The sequence below is a fragment of the Mesoplodon bidens genome (genome assembly GCF_964165515.1).
Source record: "Mesoplodon bidens genome assembly, chromosome: 1".
Taxonomy (NCBI): domain Eukaryota; kingdom Metazoa; phylum Chordata; class Mammalia; order Artiodactyla; family Ziphiidae; genus Mesoplodon; species Mesoplodon bidens.
In genome coordinates this window covers 84626497-84644778 of record NC_138176.1, presented here as the reverse complement: position 1 = coordinate 84644778, position 18282 = coordinate 84626497, and the positions used below count along the sequence as shown (strand labels likewise).

The 18282-nt window shown below is 40.4% G+C and overlaps 1 protein-coding gene and 1 long non-coding RNA gene across 6 annotated transcripts in view; one reads left to right on the top strand and one right to left on the bottom strand.

Moving 5' to 3' along the window:
- SEC24D (SEC24 homolog D, COPII coat complex component) overlaps positions 1-13923 on the top strand; it is a 109569-nt gene extending 95646 nt beyond the window's left edge. For both annotated transcript variants that reach the window (XM_081226235.1, XM_081226234.1), the window contains exons 20-23: positions 4535-4714; positions 6896-7087; positions 8076-8165; positions 13092-13923. In XM_081226235.1, coding sequence (XP_081082361.1) covers positions 4535-4714; positions 6896-7087; positions 8076-8165; positions 13092-13232 — 603 coding nt within the window. In that variant the 3' untranslated portion in view covers positions 13233-13923. The remainder of the gene's footprint in view (positions 1-4534; positions 4715-6895; positions 7088-8075; positions 8166-13091) is intronic.
- LOC308613708 lies at positions 175-13085 on the bottom strand. 4 transcript variants are annotated; one of them, XR_014015302.1, is made up of 3 exons: positions 8723-13085; positions 4822-4988; positions 175-431 (listed from the first exon to the last, which is right to left on the bottom strand). It is a non-coding gene; the product is annotated as an uncharacterized lncRNA (long non-coding RNA). The 4 variants fall into 4 exon arrangements; XR_014015304.1 differs by lacking the exon at positions 175-431 and having other exon boundaries at positions 4729-4988; positions 8723-10571; positions 10999-13085; XR_014015305.1 differs by lacking the exon at positions 175-431 and having other exon boundaries at positions 4729-4988; positions 8723-11648; positions 11784-13085.
- Positions 13924-18282: the final 4359 nt, after the last annotated feature.

The following is an 18282-nucleotide window of genomic DNA, read 5'->3' as shown; positions in this document are numbered from 1 at the left end:
TTATAAACAAATATAATTTATAAATTTTGGAGTTCTTTATATTTAAAAGTTAATAATAGGTATGAAGAGTTTTGAAAAAATTCTCTCATCTAGTAATTTGAAATTTTAGAAGATCCTTTAAATAAACCTCTCTCTTGTAAAAACAAAACACAAAAAAAAGCAAAAAAAAAAAAAGGTAGAACCTCATGTCCACATTTATTTTTGCATCTGTTTTCTTTTTCATATTCTTCCCCATCAAAGCTAGATGCCATTTTTCATAGTTATGTATTGAATATCTGAGTATAGAATTTGGATTAAAGAGAAGACAGTAAGCAACAGATGGGAAAACTTTCTGGTTAATTCCTTGTCGACAGTGACATCTGAAATCCCACCCAAAGCAACCCTTCAGCAGCAGCGATAGTGCAGATACATCTGGGGGCCAAATTCATAATCTGGGTAAAGAAGGAAATTAAAACAAACATAGTTATTAGCTTGGACTTTTCACAAAAATTCCTTTCTGTGCTGTCCAGAGAGATTATAGTAGCCATCCATTCTTTCATCTCCTGTTGATAATCACAAAAGCAACTCTTAAATCTGTGTAAGTCAGTTCTCTTTATTATTCAGAGGATTTGCCACTCCAGTAAATTCCAGTATCAGTCCTGTTTCAGAGCACATGTGTTTACTTTATACAAAGCCCCCCAGGTGCACCTGGATATAGTCCAACCGAGACCACTTTACTCCCCAGTTTTACTACTTGTTTTGGAGCTCTGGAAACATGGAGTGTTTCCATACTCTGTCTCTGGAGTGTCTCATACTTCGGAAGGATTGTTGAAGAAGAACAGGTACGGTTAGTGTCCTCTCAGGAAGTTTATTTGCTAATGTTAAAACAACTGGATTCAGAGACCTTAAGTCAAAGATCCGTTGCCTATTAAGGGAAGAAATGAAACTGGTCGGTTGCTGCTGGTTTAAAGTTAAGAGATTTGAGTCTACTACTAGATAATCTGTTTGCAGTTGAATTGTTTCTGGAGTAACAACATTATGATGACAATTTTTTTCTGAAAAAATTGATGAAGATTGTTCCTGTTCTTTTGGAGATTTTTCTTTCTCCATTAGCACATTTCAAGTGTACCTTTAACCTAGGATTATCCATCATGGAGTGGGGAAAATGTAGAGATTATAAAACTGTTAATAACGATAATATATTAAAATATACCATTATTTAAAAACAGAATGGCTGGACTTGAGGTTCTCCTCAGTGAATGCAACTTCAAATTTGGTGGCTTTCCATAGTTCACTTGCAAGAAATAATTTCCATGGAGAAATTCGTAAAGGAATTCCACTGTTTTACTATAGAGCCCAGTTTCCTTGATCAAAGCAAGACTGTTAAGGACCTATATACTTGGATTATATGATACTGGACCTCAGGAGATATGCTTTTACTGAATTGCCAGGGCCAGGACTAGGTTGATGCAGAAGAGGTGCTTAAGGTGTAAAATTTAAGGAGACACCCACTTTGGGGGGGGTGGTCACAGGATAGATGCTGGGTTAAGACATATAATTAAAAACAACATTAAAACAAATTTTTAAGTTTACATGAGCAATGTAGATTCTTTTTCATTAAATCTAACAACTCACTGTTCTAAACTTAAATATATTACATCATATGGGAGTACACTGACTTTAAAAGGCAAGTCACATGACCTTAACTGCAAAGTAATAGTTTTTTTCATTACCACATCTGTTTCTTCAAAACCCAAAGCAGAGAATTCTCCAAATTCAATTAAACTGTGGATTCATGAATTTCCACTCCCTCCTCACTCACACTTTTTCTCTCTGAGAATAATTTCATCATTTATGGAGAGGATCAAGGAGGTAGGGAAAGGTTTTAATGCCCGATCTGTTGCCACATTTTCTTCCCCACCTCAAAAACACTAAGTCTCTCTGTTTTCTTTCACTCTAACTGCATTTTTCTTCTTTATAATAAAATTTCCTTCTTACCTCCTCTGTTCTCCTCCCCCTGCCCTCTATAATCCAGTCTCCTCTAATCAGATTTTTTAGTCCTGATAGTGTCATCATGGGCCAAGCTCACCTCTTTGTGGTTTTCAGGACAACAAATTTCTAAACTGTCTTAATATGACCTGATTAATGAGCAGCAACCAGTGAATTGCAAGACAATATTAAAAAACTGTACATATATGCTTCTCTATGGGAATCTAAGAACATTCTTAATCCATAACATCTAAGATGCCTAACTGGTAATTAGCCCAGAAATAGTATTGGAGACACATGGCTCTGGAATATGACCATGATCTGTGTCCTATACCTTTGGATAATAATTTTTTTCTTTTTTTTTTAATCCTAATTTTCCTTGGCTGAAAACATATTCCAGTACCATATGTTGTCAAATAAAAATACTTTACGCTAAATAAGTGAAAGAAGCCAGACAAAGAAAGACAAATACCATATGATCTCATTTGTATGTAGAATCTAAAAAACAAACAGAAACCAAGCTCATAGATACTGGGATCAGACTGGTGATTGCCAGAGGCCAGGGGTGGGGTTGGGGGGGCCAAAATGGGTGAAGGGACTCAAAAGGTACAGATTTCCAGTCATAAATAAGTCCTGGGGAAGTAATGTACAGCATGGGGACTGTAGTTAATAACACTGTACTGCATATTTGATAGTTGCTAAGAGAGTAGGTGTTAACAGTTCTCATTACAAGAAAAGAAGATTCTGTAACTTTGTACGGTGATGATATTAACTAGATATATTGTGGTCACCATTTCACAGTATATACAAACATGAATTATCATGGTATATACCTGAAACGAATATAATGTTGAACACTGATTATTCCTCAACCTAAAAAAACAAAAATATTTTATGCTAGAGAGCAAATTACAAGAAGAAAAGAGTTTTTCCTCATATGAGGAAACATGCATTTATTTGTCTTTGGTTCTTTGAAAGGAGATAAAAGTTGAGAGGGAAAACTAACTACAAAGTAGGATTGTTCTGAAATATGTTTTCCTGAACCAGTGAAGTAAGTTCTGTTTAAACATTCCTTACTTAATAGATCATGAGAAGAGACCTGTGATAAAGGGATTTAAGTTGAGGAATAAATCCTTACAGAGCCCTGAGGGAAATTTCCTTTTTGGTGTGGATTCTGAAAAGTCTATATTCTTTTTCATCATTAAGATAGAAGGCTAAAAAGAAATCATTAATTTATAGACCAGATATTTCTATTTGCAGATTATCATTATCACCTATATATACTTTTTTTTTTTTTTTTGGATATTTCGTTGTCCATTGACCTACTGTTAAAATGGAAGGAAGTGACATTCAGATCAGTCGATCTTGATTCTTAGCCATATTTATAAAATTGAGTTGGGAAGAAGAAGGTTAAACACACAGGCAAATTACTTGTAATTTTACAAATTACAAATTATTTGTAGTTTTTTTACCCATCAAGTTGTGTTTCTAGAACTGTTTAATTGTATTATTATTTGGAGCGTCACTTTATGGTATGTACTTTGAGGCAGTTAGAATGAAGTCAGAATGAGGTCACATGAGCCAAAGAGAGGATGGAGAGGAAGGTACAGGTGGATTATAAATGTAGAATAGAAAGAATTCATGTACTAATTGAAGGTAAAGAAAAAATGAAATTAGGGTTCATCTGGTAGTTCTAGTATCTAAAATAGGAAACATAACAGGAAGAACATGTTTGTGGAATTGTAGGAGTTTGAGTTTTCGTTAGCATTCAGTAGTGACACAGCTAATAAATTCATGAAGTACTTCCTGTTTTATTTTCTACATTTAGTATTGCAATTTCCTTATTATGGTTTATCTGTTATATGTATATCATCCCCAGTAGACATTAGACATCTTGCATGTGGACTATGCCTCATTCCTCTGTAGATCCTTGATACTTTGATAGAACCTGTGACATGGTGGCACTCATTCAATGTCTGATGAGTCTATGACTAACAGATGCATGAAGAGCACAGAGGAAGAGATATCTCGTGGACAGCTGGAAATGCTGTTCTTGAACTCAAGAGGTAGAAGCTGGTAATACAGATTAGGAAATAACTTATTTCATTTTATTTAATAAACATGTATATGATACTATCTGTTCGGCACTATTGTTAAGTGCTTCACAAATTAGAAATAATTTAATGCTCGTAACAACCCCATGATCATGAAGTAGAGGGCCTATTATTCCTTTTTTAGAAGAGAAAACCGAGGGAAAGAGAGGGTAAGGAATTTGCTCAGTGTCACACAGCGGGTGAGAGGCAGCGCCGGGATGGCACCCCCGGCCGTGAATTGTGCTGAGAAGCCCTACACCGAGCTGCTAGAGCACGAGAGAAAATAAAACCACCTGCCGCGCTCTCCGTACCTACTCTGTGCCAGTTTCTGTGCTCTAGGTGCTTTACGTGGGTTACCATTTAATCCTCTCCACAGTCTCAACAGCAAACCTTTCTATTTTACAGGTTAAGTGCTGCAGGTCTTGATTTTCGGTAAAGACCAAGCATCTGAAACCAATGTCTCTCTCTTCCAGCTTATTTTACCAGATTCCATGAAAGTACTGCCAGTGTACGTGAACTGTTTGTTAAAAAACTGTGTGCTGCTTAGCAGACCAGAGATCTCAACGGATGAGCGGGCCTACCAGAGGCAGCTGGTCATGACCATGGGTGTGGCCGACTCTCAGCTCTTCTTCTATCCACAGCTTCGGCCAATAGTAAGCACACTGCGCTGGCGCATTTCCTAGAGGAGTCCGGAAGGGAATCATGTTTTGACTTTTCCCATGTTTTGTCTGAAACATTTCGTTCTTAACAAGAAACTTACGAGTCACGCATGGCTTCACAACGCGTAGTGTGGGCCTGAGAGCCGGGGCTCTGGGCGAGCTGCGCATGCGCTTCAACCTGAGCGTATGGGTGGTGGGCGGATCTGAGGAGTTCTTCATGGAATCCTTCAGATGACTGCTTTTCCTTCCTCATTCCCAAATTGGTAATCTTCAATTGAATAGGCAGACTGAAAAGTGAGTCGACAAGTTGTTGAAGAAATCCAGCCTTACGGCATGAAAGGCAGCTGATACGTGTCTATACGGGATTTCACGTGCACGTTATGTTTTTAGACAGTATATGAATGTCTAAGAGTCACCACATTTAATCAGAATGGCTATGATTAGTCTTGAGCAAATGCTATCAGGGGTTTACAAATCAGCATATATTTGAGGCTACCTACACTGTATATGGAAGGAACTGTCCTTGTCCTCAGAGAATTTACTTGGCAATGTATTCTACTTATTTAAAGGTAATCCTTGATGTCGTGAATGCCCCTGTACTCTCTGACTAGACTCCTTCCCCTAAGACCTAACAAGTTATAATTGAGGGATAAGAGGGGGGAAGGCTGATGGCTTATTTCTAACTCCTGTATCCAAACTCATACCCAGGCTCTCAGTGCAATTAGAGACTTAAATTAGGTTGGAAACAAAAAGCTATTGATGCTTTCAATCAATATGAATGTTAGATGTAAATTGTTAACAATTGATTTTCAGATAAAATTGGATTATCAACTCTGTGCCAGAGAAACTAGAACTCTTAGGGACATGAACATCACCACTCCACTAAAATCGCCTTGCTAAATCCAGTGGGCAGTCCTTCTCTTTTCTGACCTGTCCACAGCATCTGACAGTTTTCTCCCTCTGGAAACACCCTCTTTACTTGGTTTGTCCCAGTTTCTCTCCTGCTTCCTTTGCTAGTTTACCCTGTTCAGGTACCCCGGAGCTCAGTCCAGGGAAGCTTCTCCTGTCTATCTACACTTAATCCCTTGGGGGTCTTACCTATGCTCTCAGCAACAGTTCCATACTGATGATTCCCAAGTTCCTATCTCCAGCAGTACTGCTGCCCTGAACTGTGGACGTGTCTGTGTCTGTAGCCTCCCGAGCATCTCTCCGTGAGCGTGTTAACGGGCATCTTAAACTGAGTCCTGATTGGCCTCCCACGCCTGCTTCTCCTGCAGTCTTCCCCATCTCCATTTATCACCCCTCCCTCCTTCCAGTTCTTCAGGACCAGCGTCCTGCAGTCACCCATGGCTGCTTTCTTCCTCATCCACCCCATCTCATCCATCAGCAAACATGTCAGCTCTCCTTTCCAAGATTATCCAGAGGCTGACCACTTTTCACCCCCATATGTCACCACCCAGACTCAAGCATAATCACCTCTCCTGTGGACCACCGCAGTCCCTCCTAACAAGTCTCCTTGCTTGCCCCTCCAGTCTGTTTTTGGCACAGAAATTAGAGTGATCCTGTTAAAAAATTGTCAGTTCACGTCCCTCCGCTACTCAGAACACTCCAGGATTTCGCATTTCAGTAAAAGCCAAAGTTCTTACTGCCCTGGCCCAGTGCTGCCTATGCTACCCTGCCCTCCTTTCTGTCTGACTCACCTTATGACTCTCCCCTTTCTCACTCCACTCCAGCCACACAGGCCTCCTTGCTGATCCTTGAACACCCCAGATAAGCTCTTGCCTCAGGACATCTGCACCAGTTGTTCAACAAGCATTCCTGGGCTCCCCTATTTAAAACTGTAACAGTACCACCACTGCCACCATGGACATGCCCTATCCCACCTTCCTGCTTCTTTTCTTCATAACTCTTTTAACACCATCTACATTTCTATATATTTAACTTAGATTATTTGTTGTCTCTTCTTCCCTTCAGAAAATGGTTAGCTGTACAAGGCAGGGATTATTGTCTAATGACTAGTAGGATAGTAGTAGATAGGACTAGTAGATAGTAGGAACTCATTAAATATGTACTGGAAGGAAGGGAAGAAAGGAGGGAGGGAGGGGGAAAAGAAGAGAGGAAGGAAGGAAGGGAAGAAAGAGGGAGTTTCTAACTCTCTTGCCTTTGTCTGCATAGCACACATTAGATGTCAAGAGTACAACATTACCTGCTGCTATTCGTTGCTCTGAGACCCGTCTTTCAGAAGAAGGAATATTCCTATTGGCTAATGGTCTGAACATGTTCTTATGGTTGGGAGTAAGTAGCCCACCAGAACTCATCCAAGGAATATTTAACGTGCCATCTTTTGCACATATCAACACAGATATGGTAAGTATATTTTTTCTTTGTTTTGTAGTAATATACAAATTCTTAAATGTTGCTTTCTTTTTAGAGGCAGTTGGCACTTTGAGACATACATATGAAGTATACTTATTTTATGTGTTTTTTTTGTAAATAAAAAGATCTTAAGTCTTAATGTCAAAGAATACACAGAGGGAGTGGAATGTGAATATAAGTAATGAATTTCCTTTTTTTTTTTTTAACAACTCCTATGAAAAATATTGGCCATGATCTTTTCCTGAGACTTGTGACTTTGTGGTAAAATGTTCTAATTCACTTTTTCAATGGCTAACTCAAAGATGATGTATTAGCTCTTGGTGTCTTCTTGCTTAGAAGTGAGCATTAGCATTACTGTCTTAATGGAGGAAATCTAAGTCCAGATCTTTCACATCCCCCAGGGGCCACATGCAGCTGGGTAGTTATCTTTTGTTCACCATGAACCAGATTTCAGGGAAATCTAAGAGACCACATTCCCTTTGAGAAATCACATTTGGTGGTTTATTTTAATGTTGGAACAGTGGTATTTGGATAGCATTTTCCAAATGGGGTAATGCCTCAGGGTCCTGCAACTGATCTGCTGAAGGAATAAAGTGTGTCCTTTTCTCACACAACATAGCCTTGAAATATCCATCTTGCAAAGGGATTAAAGACATCCTTTGTAAAAAACATAACACCCTTTGTGTCACTTCAGTGATATACATGTGTCAAGTTCCAGGGAAGGATTTTTATTTTCAAAAGAGAGTTCATTGGTGGAAATGCATGCTGGTAAGTATGAATAAATGCATGCTGATAAGTATGAATAATTTTTAGTACATTTTTTCATATTTTTGGTTTTTAGGTAAATGAACTAAGCCAAGAGTTCAGTATATGGTTTAGAAGGATGTTTTTTAACTTTAACATTCTAGTAATCTCATTCTGCTTCTATCTAAATGTCAGAAATTGTACTGAAACTTAAACTTGAATTTCTTAAATTTAGACATTATTGCCTGAGCTGGGAAACCCGTACTCACAAACGCTCAGAATGATAATGGGTATTATCCAACAAAAGCGGCCATATTCAATGAAGGTAAGAATGAGATTTTATTTATTTTTTTCTTTTTTCAAGTCTTTTTAAAAAAATTTTCTTACAAACTTTTAAAATGCATGTCCTATATTTTTATAACATGATTTTTTGATAGAAAACTCACATTAACTTCTAAGTATATCTACCTACTTCTCAATCACAAACATATAAAAATAAACAGCTATCACCATGGGTTAACCATGGGTCACCTTACTAAGTATTAACTTAGAAACAATTCATAACATTAACAGGCTTTGAAATGATTTTTCCGTCAGTGCTTAAAATTACTTAGAACATTTGTTATCTTTGGATTTTACAATTTTTGATTTATTATCTCTGAAAAATGTTGCTATTCTAGTCCTTCTAAGGACTCCTTTTTGAGTTTGAGGAAGAGTTTAAAATGTCTGTATCTCAGGAAAATTATGCCTTGTCGCTAAATCCCACGTAGTCACCTCTGTCTTCCTTCTGAAGCTCAATATTAGAATCTCCTGGAATTTGGAATGTACAGATGACAGTGGTCTATTACTGTACTACTTCCTGCAGAGGTACAGGACACTCACCTGAAGGCAGGCCTCTACAGGAGCCAGGGTATTATGGGGCTATTTTTTCCCCTGAAACATAAATGTGATATCAGTTTACATCAACATTCTTTACCATTGATACTCCCGCATGCAAACATCAACTTTAGGTAGAATTTAGGAAATTTGAACTAATAAAGAGCTTTATAACTTTTAGGACATCCGGGTGAACATAAAACCTTTCCAGAACTGTTTTTACATCACTACTTGGGTTCAGTTTTAGGATAGGACCTAGAGATGGCAGAGAAGGTTCAAAATAAACATGTTCTTCACTCTCTGAACACCCTGGAGACATGTAATGAAATCTTAGGGTCTTATGAAACACAAATTGAAGACCGCTGGTACTCAGAATGCACAGCAAGGATGATCCACCTTTGTCCCAGCAGCAGCAACCGTATCTCCACAATTGACCCCATTTGCAGAGAAGAGGCCAAACTAAAACATGGGGATCATCCTTGTGCTCAGTAGCCCCTCCTTCCAGGGGGGAAAAAAAAAACGCTTTCCCCTCCTCTGCTTTCTCCCACCTGCTCCAATAACCCCTTATCAAGGTCATGTCAGCTTTGGTTATTAAAATATCTCGGGTAAGCTCCAAATATGATATGTAAATAAAATATAAGCAATTGTGTAATAAAATAATTTTAGCTTGAATACTTAATCAGATTTTTTTATGTACCGGTGGCAAATTTATCTGTTGTTGGTAAAATCCTTGACATTTTCAGGGTATCATCTGTATAAAGAATTTGAAAATCTAAAATCCAGAGATGTGAGAGCTAAGGGAATCTAGGGAGATACCTGGTCCACCCCTAGCCTTTCAGCTCCCCCCATCGCCATTTAGCAGTTATGAAAGTGAGGCTCAAAGGAGTTCACTCACTTGGTCAGGGCTGCACAGCTAGGTCACGACAGACACAGGCCTGACCCTGGCTGTTTAGTCCGATGCACTTGGTTTTGCATGCTTTTCTCCAACATTTGAAAATGGACCACACAAAGGAAATGAAAACACATTTAAGGAGTCTTTAAATCTCTTTGAAAGAGTCAAGATTGACTAAGATTGAGAAAGCGGAAATGGAAGGGTCAAAGATAGCAAAATCAAACCCAGAAGGCACTGCTACTTTCTAGATCATGCTAATTAGTTTTTCAGAAAATCAGCCCTCTTAGACCTCACTGTCTGCACAGTCTCACATCTATGGGGGAAGAAAAAAAAAGATTCCTATCACAGTGTGTTCCCAGATTACCTAAATCAAACGCCTTACTGATAAATTCTACCCCTGCCCTGCTCGTGGTCCTCCAGGCTCCAAATTATCTCTTCTTCCTCTTGTGTTTTCCGGATTACTCCCTCCCCATCGGCTCCTTTCCAGTTTACAAGCTGTTCAAATCTACCTTCTTTGAAGCTGCTGCTTCTCCAAGATTCTGCTTCCTTTTCCTTTCATTTTATCCCACAAATTTGTATTGAATACCAGCAACACAGCAGGCATTTTACTCCCATGCTTCCTGAAAAGTCATCTATGTAAACTGCTTATAGTTCCTCATTCCCATCTCTCCAGTTTTCTATGAACTGCCAAATTGCTAAAGACATTTTATTCTCAATCCCTTTACAGAATTTACAAGATCAAATACTACTTCTTTCCTCAATTTTTCTCTTCTGTTAGCTTTCAAAACATCATACTCTCCTGATTCTTCTCCTTTCTCACTGACCTTTTCCCTTTGGCTTCTCTTCAGTCATCTGCCCCTTAAAAAGAGTTGCTGTTTTCTTAAGTTATATCCATGGCTCTCTTCTTCCATTCAACATACTCCTTCTGGGCCATCCTAATCACTGCTACCTTTTATCTGTTCCCTGTGAAATAGGCAATGAGAGACGAAAATGGCTTAAGTACAATAATTCTGTAAGGCCACTGGTAACATGGCCCAGAGAATATCAGATTTAGACCTCTTGAATTAGCCAGTCATTCCTTGGAGAAGACACACAGGAAGCTGGGATGGAGACTAACAGTGACCATTTTGCTGTTCTTCCCCCACTCCACAGAGCTATGTCCCTCCCTATAGAAATGTTAAGGAGGATAATAAAATATGGATTCCCAATCCATCCCAGTGTTTTCTCCTCTGATTTGTGTGGTGTACCCCTTGAAGAGAAGACCACTAGCGTGTCAAGACAGCATATCCCCCACTTCTATAAATGCAATTCCCTGAGACCTTCCACCAAGTGCTGGGTGGTCCAACTTTGTAGAGACTCAAATGGTAGAGCAGGATATTAATTACTTTACCTTATAGTTGAGTTTCCCCCAAGGCCGAAATTCATTCCCTGTTCTATTTCCCACTTCACATCATGGCCAGATGCATTCATCAGAGGTTTTACAGTGAGTACCACATGAAAACCAAAAAAATAAATAACCTAAATGAATGGCAGCATTAGAAAATACCCCACAGATGAGCAACATGAACTTCCATTAATTTCCATAGAGAAATTAAATTCTAAGGAAATCAAGGTCTCAAATCCTTCCCTCCACAATGTTTTTATTCTGCCCAGTCTCAGCCTGAGTTGTGTCACTGAGGCTGGACCCACGTTGCTGTTGCCAATAATGGTCAATGGCAGAGGTCCTAGTGGCACCTGGGGAAAGGTGGAGAAAACACAAGTAAAGAGAAAATCGCCTTCGTTTCAGGCTCACCAGGATGCACATCTTAAACTCCTTTGGAGATGTTTCCATGAAGGGGTTAGTTTCTTTCCCCATGTCAGAGTGGAATATGACTATCCACACAGCTGTTCCAGTGTCAGCTCCCAGGGCTTGGCACTGACAAGCCAAGACGTCACACATGTCCATATCCACATGGAAGTAGCTGGCTTGTAATGGTAGCAGCAGTTGTTATAATATTATTATTAGTTCAGGGTTGGTTCAGAGTTTATCAGCCTAAGGCCCTGGCCAAAATAACATAAAGGAAAAAAAGCAAGCCATGTTGACAACATTATTCTACTTGATTAAAAAAAAAAAAAAGCGCCTATATAAAGCAGCAGTAGGGAGGGCTGGGCCCTTCCAGCCAATATGTAACAAACCTTCCTCACTGCAGCTGGCGTGAAGCTAGTAGCTGCAGGCCCTTTGGGTGATTCCGCACGTGAAAGGAAGTAAGATGATGCCCTGGCTCTTCTGAATTATACAGGAGGCAGGTGGAGACAATGATTTGCATGTGCAGCTCCATTAACCACGCTCATGGCTCAACAGATATCAAATTCATTCTGATCATCTGCTCTGAATTCCTGAAACAGGAGTGAGTAAGGGGGCGGTCAGTAAGTATAAGGGCTCAGAGTATTCATGACGGACTACCCTCTTCTGGGTTTCTTCTTCATGTGCCTCTTCCTCTAGAGCAGCACTGTCCAATAATGCAAGCTGCACATGCAATTCTATACTTGCTGCTAGCCACAATTCAAATGTAAAAAATCCATTTTGATAATGGATTTTTTTTTTTTGCGGTACGCGGGCCTCTCACTGTTGTGGCCTCTCCCGTTGCGGAGCACAGGCTTCAGACGCGCAGGCTCAGCGGCCATGGCTCACGGGCCCAGCCGCTCCGCGGCATGTGGGATCTTCCCACACCGGGGCACGAACCCGTGTTCCCTGCATCGGCAGGTGGACTCTCAACCACTGCGCCACCAGGGAAGCCCGATAATGGATTTTATTAACCTAGTATATCCGAAATATTATCATTTCCACATGTAATCAGTGTAAAGATAGTTTTGAATATTTGAAGAATTTATTAATTTTAGTGGTTTAAGAACTTTACATTTTCTTTTTCATCCACTTCCTTTGCACCTACACTACCTAATTCAGATCCTGATCATCTCCCGCCTAGATGCTTCCAACTGCTTCCTGTCTGGTTTCCCTCATCCCCCCAGTGCATTCTAGGCACCATAACCAGTTGTTCTTAAACACCTTCACTGGATCACATTCCCTACAAAAACCCAAAGGCATTACCTTCCATTGCCTTTCAGAAGTGTGGGCTAGTTTACATACCAGGCAGGACTATGTCTTTTGTATGTGGTGCCTGCATGGAATGCTAGCTCAGCCCCCACCTCCTTAAGGAAATCCCACCCTGTCCTTTAAGGTTCAGTACAGTCACTACATTGTGAAGCCTCTCCCGTAGCACTCGGCTTATGTTTCATTATTGCCACTTATAATTAATTGCATGTCTTGGTTTTTGTGGTTTGGGGGTCATTGCCTCTCTCCACTGTGGATAATGGGCACTTTCCTATCATCCTCCAAGGCCTCACAGACAGTGGATGTTATGTAATTTTGGTGAAATTGAAGGATACAAAATTTAGCCACATTCAGAATATGTTTATAACCAGCTACCTTGTTTTTTTTCCTAGCTCACGATAGTAAAGCAGCGAGAACAGCCGGAAATGGTTTTCCGACAGTTCCTGGTAGAAGACAAAGGACTTTATGGAGGATCATCCTATGTGGATTTCCTTTGCTGTGTTTACAAGGAGATCTGTCAGCTGCTTAATTAATTGAACCCTCTCTATTGTTAATACTGCATTTCTAAGGAGATAATCTCCTTCTTGGTGCCTAATTCTCCAGATAATAACAGGCTAGTTTTGGTTTCTTGCTCATTTTCAGAATAGCTTTCCAAGACGGCATTTAGAACTACAGCTTTGGTGCTCAGGTATAAAGCCAATGAAGGTACAATTGTACCTTAAAGGGAACAGTCTATTTCTGATTGCACAATTTTTAACTGTTAAAACTGATGCAGTTTGCATTTCATGAAAGGCATAGTTTACAGAACTGTAAACATTCTCAATTTTCTTTCTTTGTGCTAGACATATAAATTATTTTTCAAAATGTATAGATTTGGAGTAAAAAGTTTTGGTTCCTCTCCCATTTGCAGTGAGGAAAAAAACAACTTAATTTTTACATTATACTTAATTTTTTTAAAACCATGTAACCCCACTGAACACATTTTTCAACTTAGTTTGCATAGCAGACTTTTAAATAACCTTGGAATCTATTTGGTAGAACAATTTGTGTTCTATATTTTTTTCATAATTATATGTTGTGTATGTTAAAACTATTTTCCAGTTGTCGTTTGTCTGTAAAACTGTCTTTATCAATATTCTTAATGGTTCCCTGTACAATTTTGATGGTTTCTACCTGTATATAATGGATCTTAACCAGTTCAATAAATCACTTCATATGCTCTTACTCAGCAGACAGAATTCATTATTTAGGTGTTTTGAGATTTTAAAAAGAAATAAGGGTAGTAGTTAAAGCGTCTTGGAAAACGTTGTTTGGATGGATCACTAAAAACTAAATATTTGGGGGGGTTGTTGAGGAGAATTAGATAAATAAATAAATACAAGCAATGTCAGAGACAGTGTACTTGAGAAAGGCAATTTAAAAGTTCTCCAATATGTGGGGCTTCCCTGGTGGCCCAGTGGTTAAGAATCCATCTGCCAATGCAGGGGACACGGGTTCAAGCCTTGGTCTGGGAAGATCCCACATGCCACGGGGCAACTACGCCCGTGTGCCACAACTACTGAGCCTGCACTCTACAGACCACGTGCCACAACTACTGAGCCTGCGAGCCACAACTACTGAAGCCCGTACGCCTAGAGCCCGTGCTCCGCAACAAGAGAAGCCACCGCAATGAGAAGCCCACGCACCGCACTGAAGAGTAGCCCCCACTCGCCACAACTAGAGAAAAACCCACGCACAGCAACGAAGACCCAATGCAGCCAAAAATAAAAATAAATTTATAAAAAAAAAGAAATGTAGGTTTGTCAATATGAACGTGCAGTGGGATGAGAGCATATATGATCCCAAGCTACTTTTTTACAAGGACTGCCTATCAAGTAAGTATGGCAATGATCCCACTCCACTCTGAGGTGAGTGTTCAGTTCTAGGCACCATACACTGTGTGAAACAGAAGCCCAGACCACATTCCTTAATTCACTTGAAGATAGTCTAATGAATCAGATCAGCCAAGATGGCAGAGTAGAAAGATCCTGAACTCATCACCTCTCACATGCACAACAAAATCACTATTTGCAGAACAACCATTGATGCAAAAAAACAGAACCTACCAGAAAAGATATACAACTAAAGATAAAAAGGAACCACAGGGAGATGGGTAGGAGGGGCGGAGTCATGATACAAGTCTCATAACTCCCAGTGGGCGACCCACAAATGCGAGAATAATTACAACTGCAGAGTTTCTCCCAAAGGAGTAAGAGGTCTGAGCCCCATGTTGGGCTCCCCAGCCCAGGAGTCCTGCACTGGGAAGATGAGCCCCCAGAGCATTTGACTCTGAAGGCCAGTGGGGCTTACTTTCAGGAGTCCCAGAGGGCTGAGGGAAATAGTAACTCCACTCTCTAAGAGTGCACACAAAACCTCACCTGCTCCGGGACCCAGGGCAGAAGCAGTAATTTGATAGGAGCCTGGGTTAGGCCTACTTGCTGATCTTGAAAAGTCTCCCAGAGAGGCAGGAGGCATCTGCAGCTCCCCTGGGGACACAGACACCGGTGGCAATCATTTTGGGGAGCTTGTTCTACCAGGTGGACACTGGTGCTGGCAAGTGCCATTTTGGAACCATCCCTCTAGCTTATCAGCCTCAGGACCCAACCCTGCCCCACTCAACAGCCTGTGGGTGCCACTGCTGGGATGCCTCAGGTCAAGTAACTAACTGCATGGGAACACAGGCCCACCCACAGGGAGACAGGCTGATTTAAGACCCTCTGTGCAAAGCCCTGCCACCACAGGGCTCAGGGCCCAGCCCTACACAGCAGACCACAGGCAATAGCCATGGGACACCCCAGGGCTCTCCAGCCAGAGACCCCAGGACCCAGCCCTATCCACCAGAGGGCAGACACCAGCCAAAAGTAAACCACAGCTCTACATACCTGGCCCACCCACTACCAAGCTAAAAGAAGCTTCAGGATCCCCCAGACCCCACACCCAACTGTGTCAGGAACCAGCCCCAACCACCAGCCATCTGACACCAGCTCTGGGGCACCTGGGCCCTGCATCCAGACTCCAGGACCTGTTTCTGCCCGCCAGTAGGCCAGCACTAGCCCCAGGACCTGGCTTTACCCACCAGTGGGTGGGCAAATGCACGGGGTCTCCTGGACCCTGACTCCACCCACCAGTGAGCCAGCATTAGCCACGGGGCCCCCGGGGTTCTGCAGTCAGTCACCTTGTGACACAGACCTGAGCTAGGAAAAGGTAAAAAAATTGAAATATCTTTCTGAGACTCATCAAGAAAAAAGAGGGCCCAAATCAGTAAAATCAGAAACAAAAAATTAGTTACAACCAACACCACAGAAATACATAGGATCATAAGAGATTACTAAGGACAACTATATGCCAATACAATGGACAACTTAGAAGAAATGGACAAATTCAATTCCTAAAAAAAATGGACAGTCCCCCAAGGCTGAACTAGGAAGAAACAGAAAACATGAACAGACCAATTACCAGTAATGAAACTGAATCAGTAATATTAAAAAAAAAAAAAAAAAAAACTAACAAAGAAAAGTCCAGGACCAAATGACTTCTCAGGTGAATTCTACCAAACGTTCAGATAAGAGTTAACACCTATCCTTCTAAAACTATTCCAAAAAGTTGCAGAGGAAGGAACACTTCCAAACTCACTCTATGAGGCCAGCATCACCCTGATACCAAAACCAGATGAAAATATCAAAAAAAGAAAATTACAGGCCAATGTCACTGATGAACATCGATGCAAAAATCCTCAACAAAATACTGGCGAACCAAATCCAACAATAAATTAAAAGGACAATATACCATGATCGAGTGGGATTTATTCCAAGGACACAAAGATTTTTCAATATCCACAAATCGATCAGTGTGATACTCTACATTAACAAACTGAAGAATAAAAACCACGTGATCATCTCAACAGATGCAGAAAAAGCTTTAGACGAAATTCAACATCCATTTATGATAAAAACTCTCCAGAAAGTGGGCAAAGAGGGAACATACCTCAACAAAATAAAGGCCATATATGACAAGCTCGCAGCTAACATCATACTGAACAATGAAAAGCTGAAAGCATTTCCTCTAAGATCAGGAACTCTTGTACGCCCACTCTAACCACTTTCATTCAACAGTGTTGGAAGTCATAGCCACATCAATCAGACAAGAAAAAATAAAAAATCCAACTTGGAAAGGAAGCAGTAAAATTGTCACTGTTTGCAGATATCACACTATACGAAGAAAATCCTAAAGATGTCACCAAAAAACTACTAGAGCTCATCAATGAATTCAGTAAAGTTGGAGGGTACAAAATTAATACAGAGAGATCTGTTGCATTTCTATATACTAACAACAAACAGAAAGAGAAATTAAGGAAATAATACCATTTACAATCACATCAAAAAGAATAAAATACCTAGGAATAAACCTACCTAAGACATGTACTTGGAAATCTATAAGACACTGATGAAAGAAGTTAAGGACAACACAAACAGATGGAAAGATATACTGTGTTCATGGGTTGGAAGAATTAATATTGTTAAAATGACTATACTACCTGGGGCAATCTACAGGTTCAGTGCAACCCCTATCAAAATACCAAGGGCATTTTTCACAGAAGTAGAGCAAATAATTTTAAAATTTGTATGGAAACACAAAAGACTGCAAAGAGCGCAAACAATCTTGAGAAAGAAGAAAAGAGCTGGAGGAATTAAGGTCCCTGACTTCAGACTATACTACAAAGCTACAGTAGTCAAAACAGTACAGTACTGGCACAAAAACAGACACATAGCAATGGAACAAAGTAGCCCAGAAATAAACCCACACACTTATGCAATTAATCTATGACAAAGTAGGCAAAAACATACAATGGGGAAAAGACGATCTCTTCAATAAATGGTGCTGGGAAAACAGGACAGCTACATGTAAAAGAATGAAATGAGAACACTCTCTAACACCATATACAAAAATAAACTCAAAATGTATTAAACAGCTAAATGTAAGACCAGAAACCATAAATCTCCTAGAAGAAAACATAGGCAGAATGCTTTTTTTTTTTTTTGGCGGTACGCGGGCCTCTCACTGCCGTGGCCTCTCCCGTTGCGGAGCACAGGCTCCGGACACACAGGCTCAGCGGCCATGGCTCACGGGCCCAGCCACTCCACGGCATGTGGGATCTTCCCGGACCGGGGCACAAACCCATGTCCCCTGCATCGGCAGGTGGACTCCCAACCACTGCACCACTAGGGAAGCCACAGAATGCTTTCTGACATAAATTGTAGCAATACATTTTTGTATCTGTCTCCTGAAGTAAAGGAAATAAAAGCAAAAAAACAAATGGGACCTAATTAAATTTAAAAGCTTTTGCACAGCAAAGGAAACCATAAACAAAACGAAAAGACAACTACTGAATGGCAGAAAATATTTGCAAATGATATAACCGATAAGGGATTAACATACAAAATGTATAAACAGCTCATACAACATCAAAAAAACAAACAACCCAGGACTTCCCTGGTGGCACAGTGGTTACGAATCTGCCTGCCAATGCAGGAGACACAGGTTCAA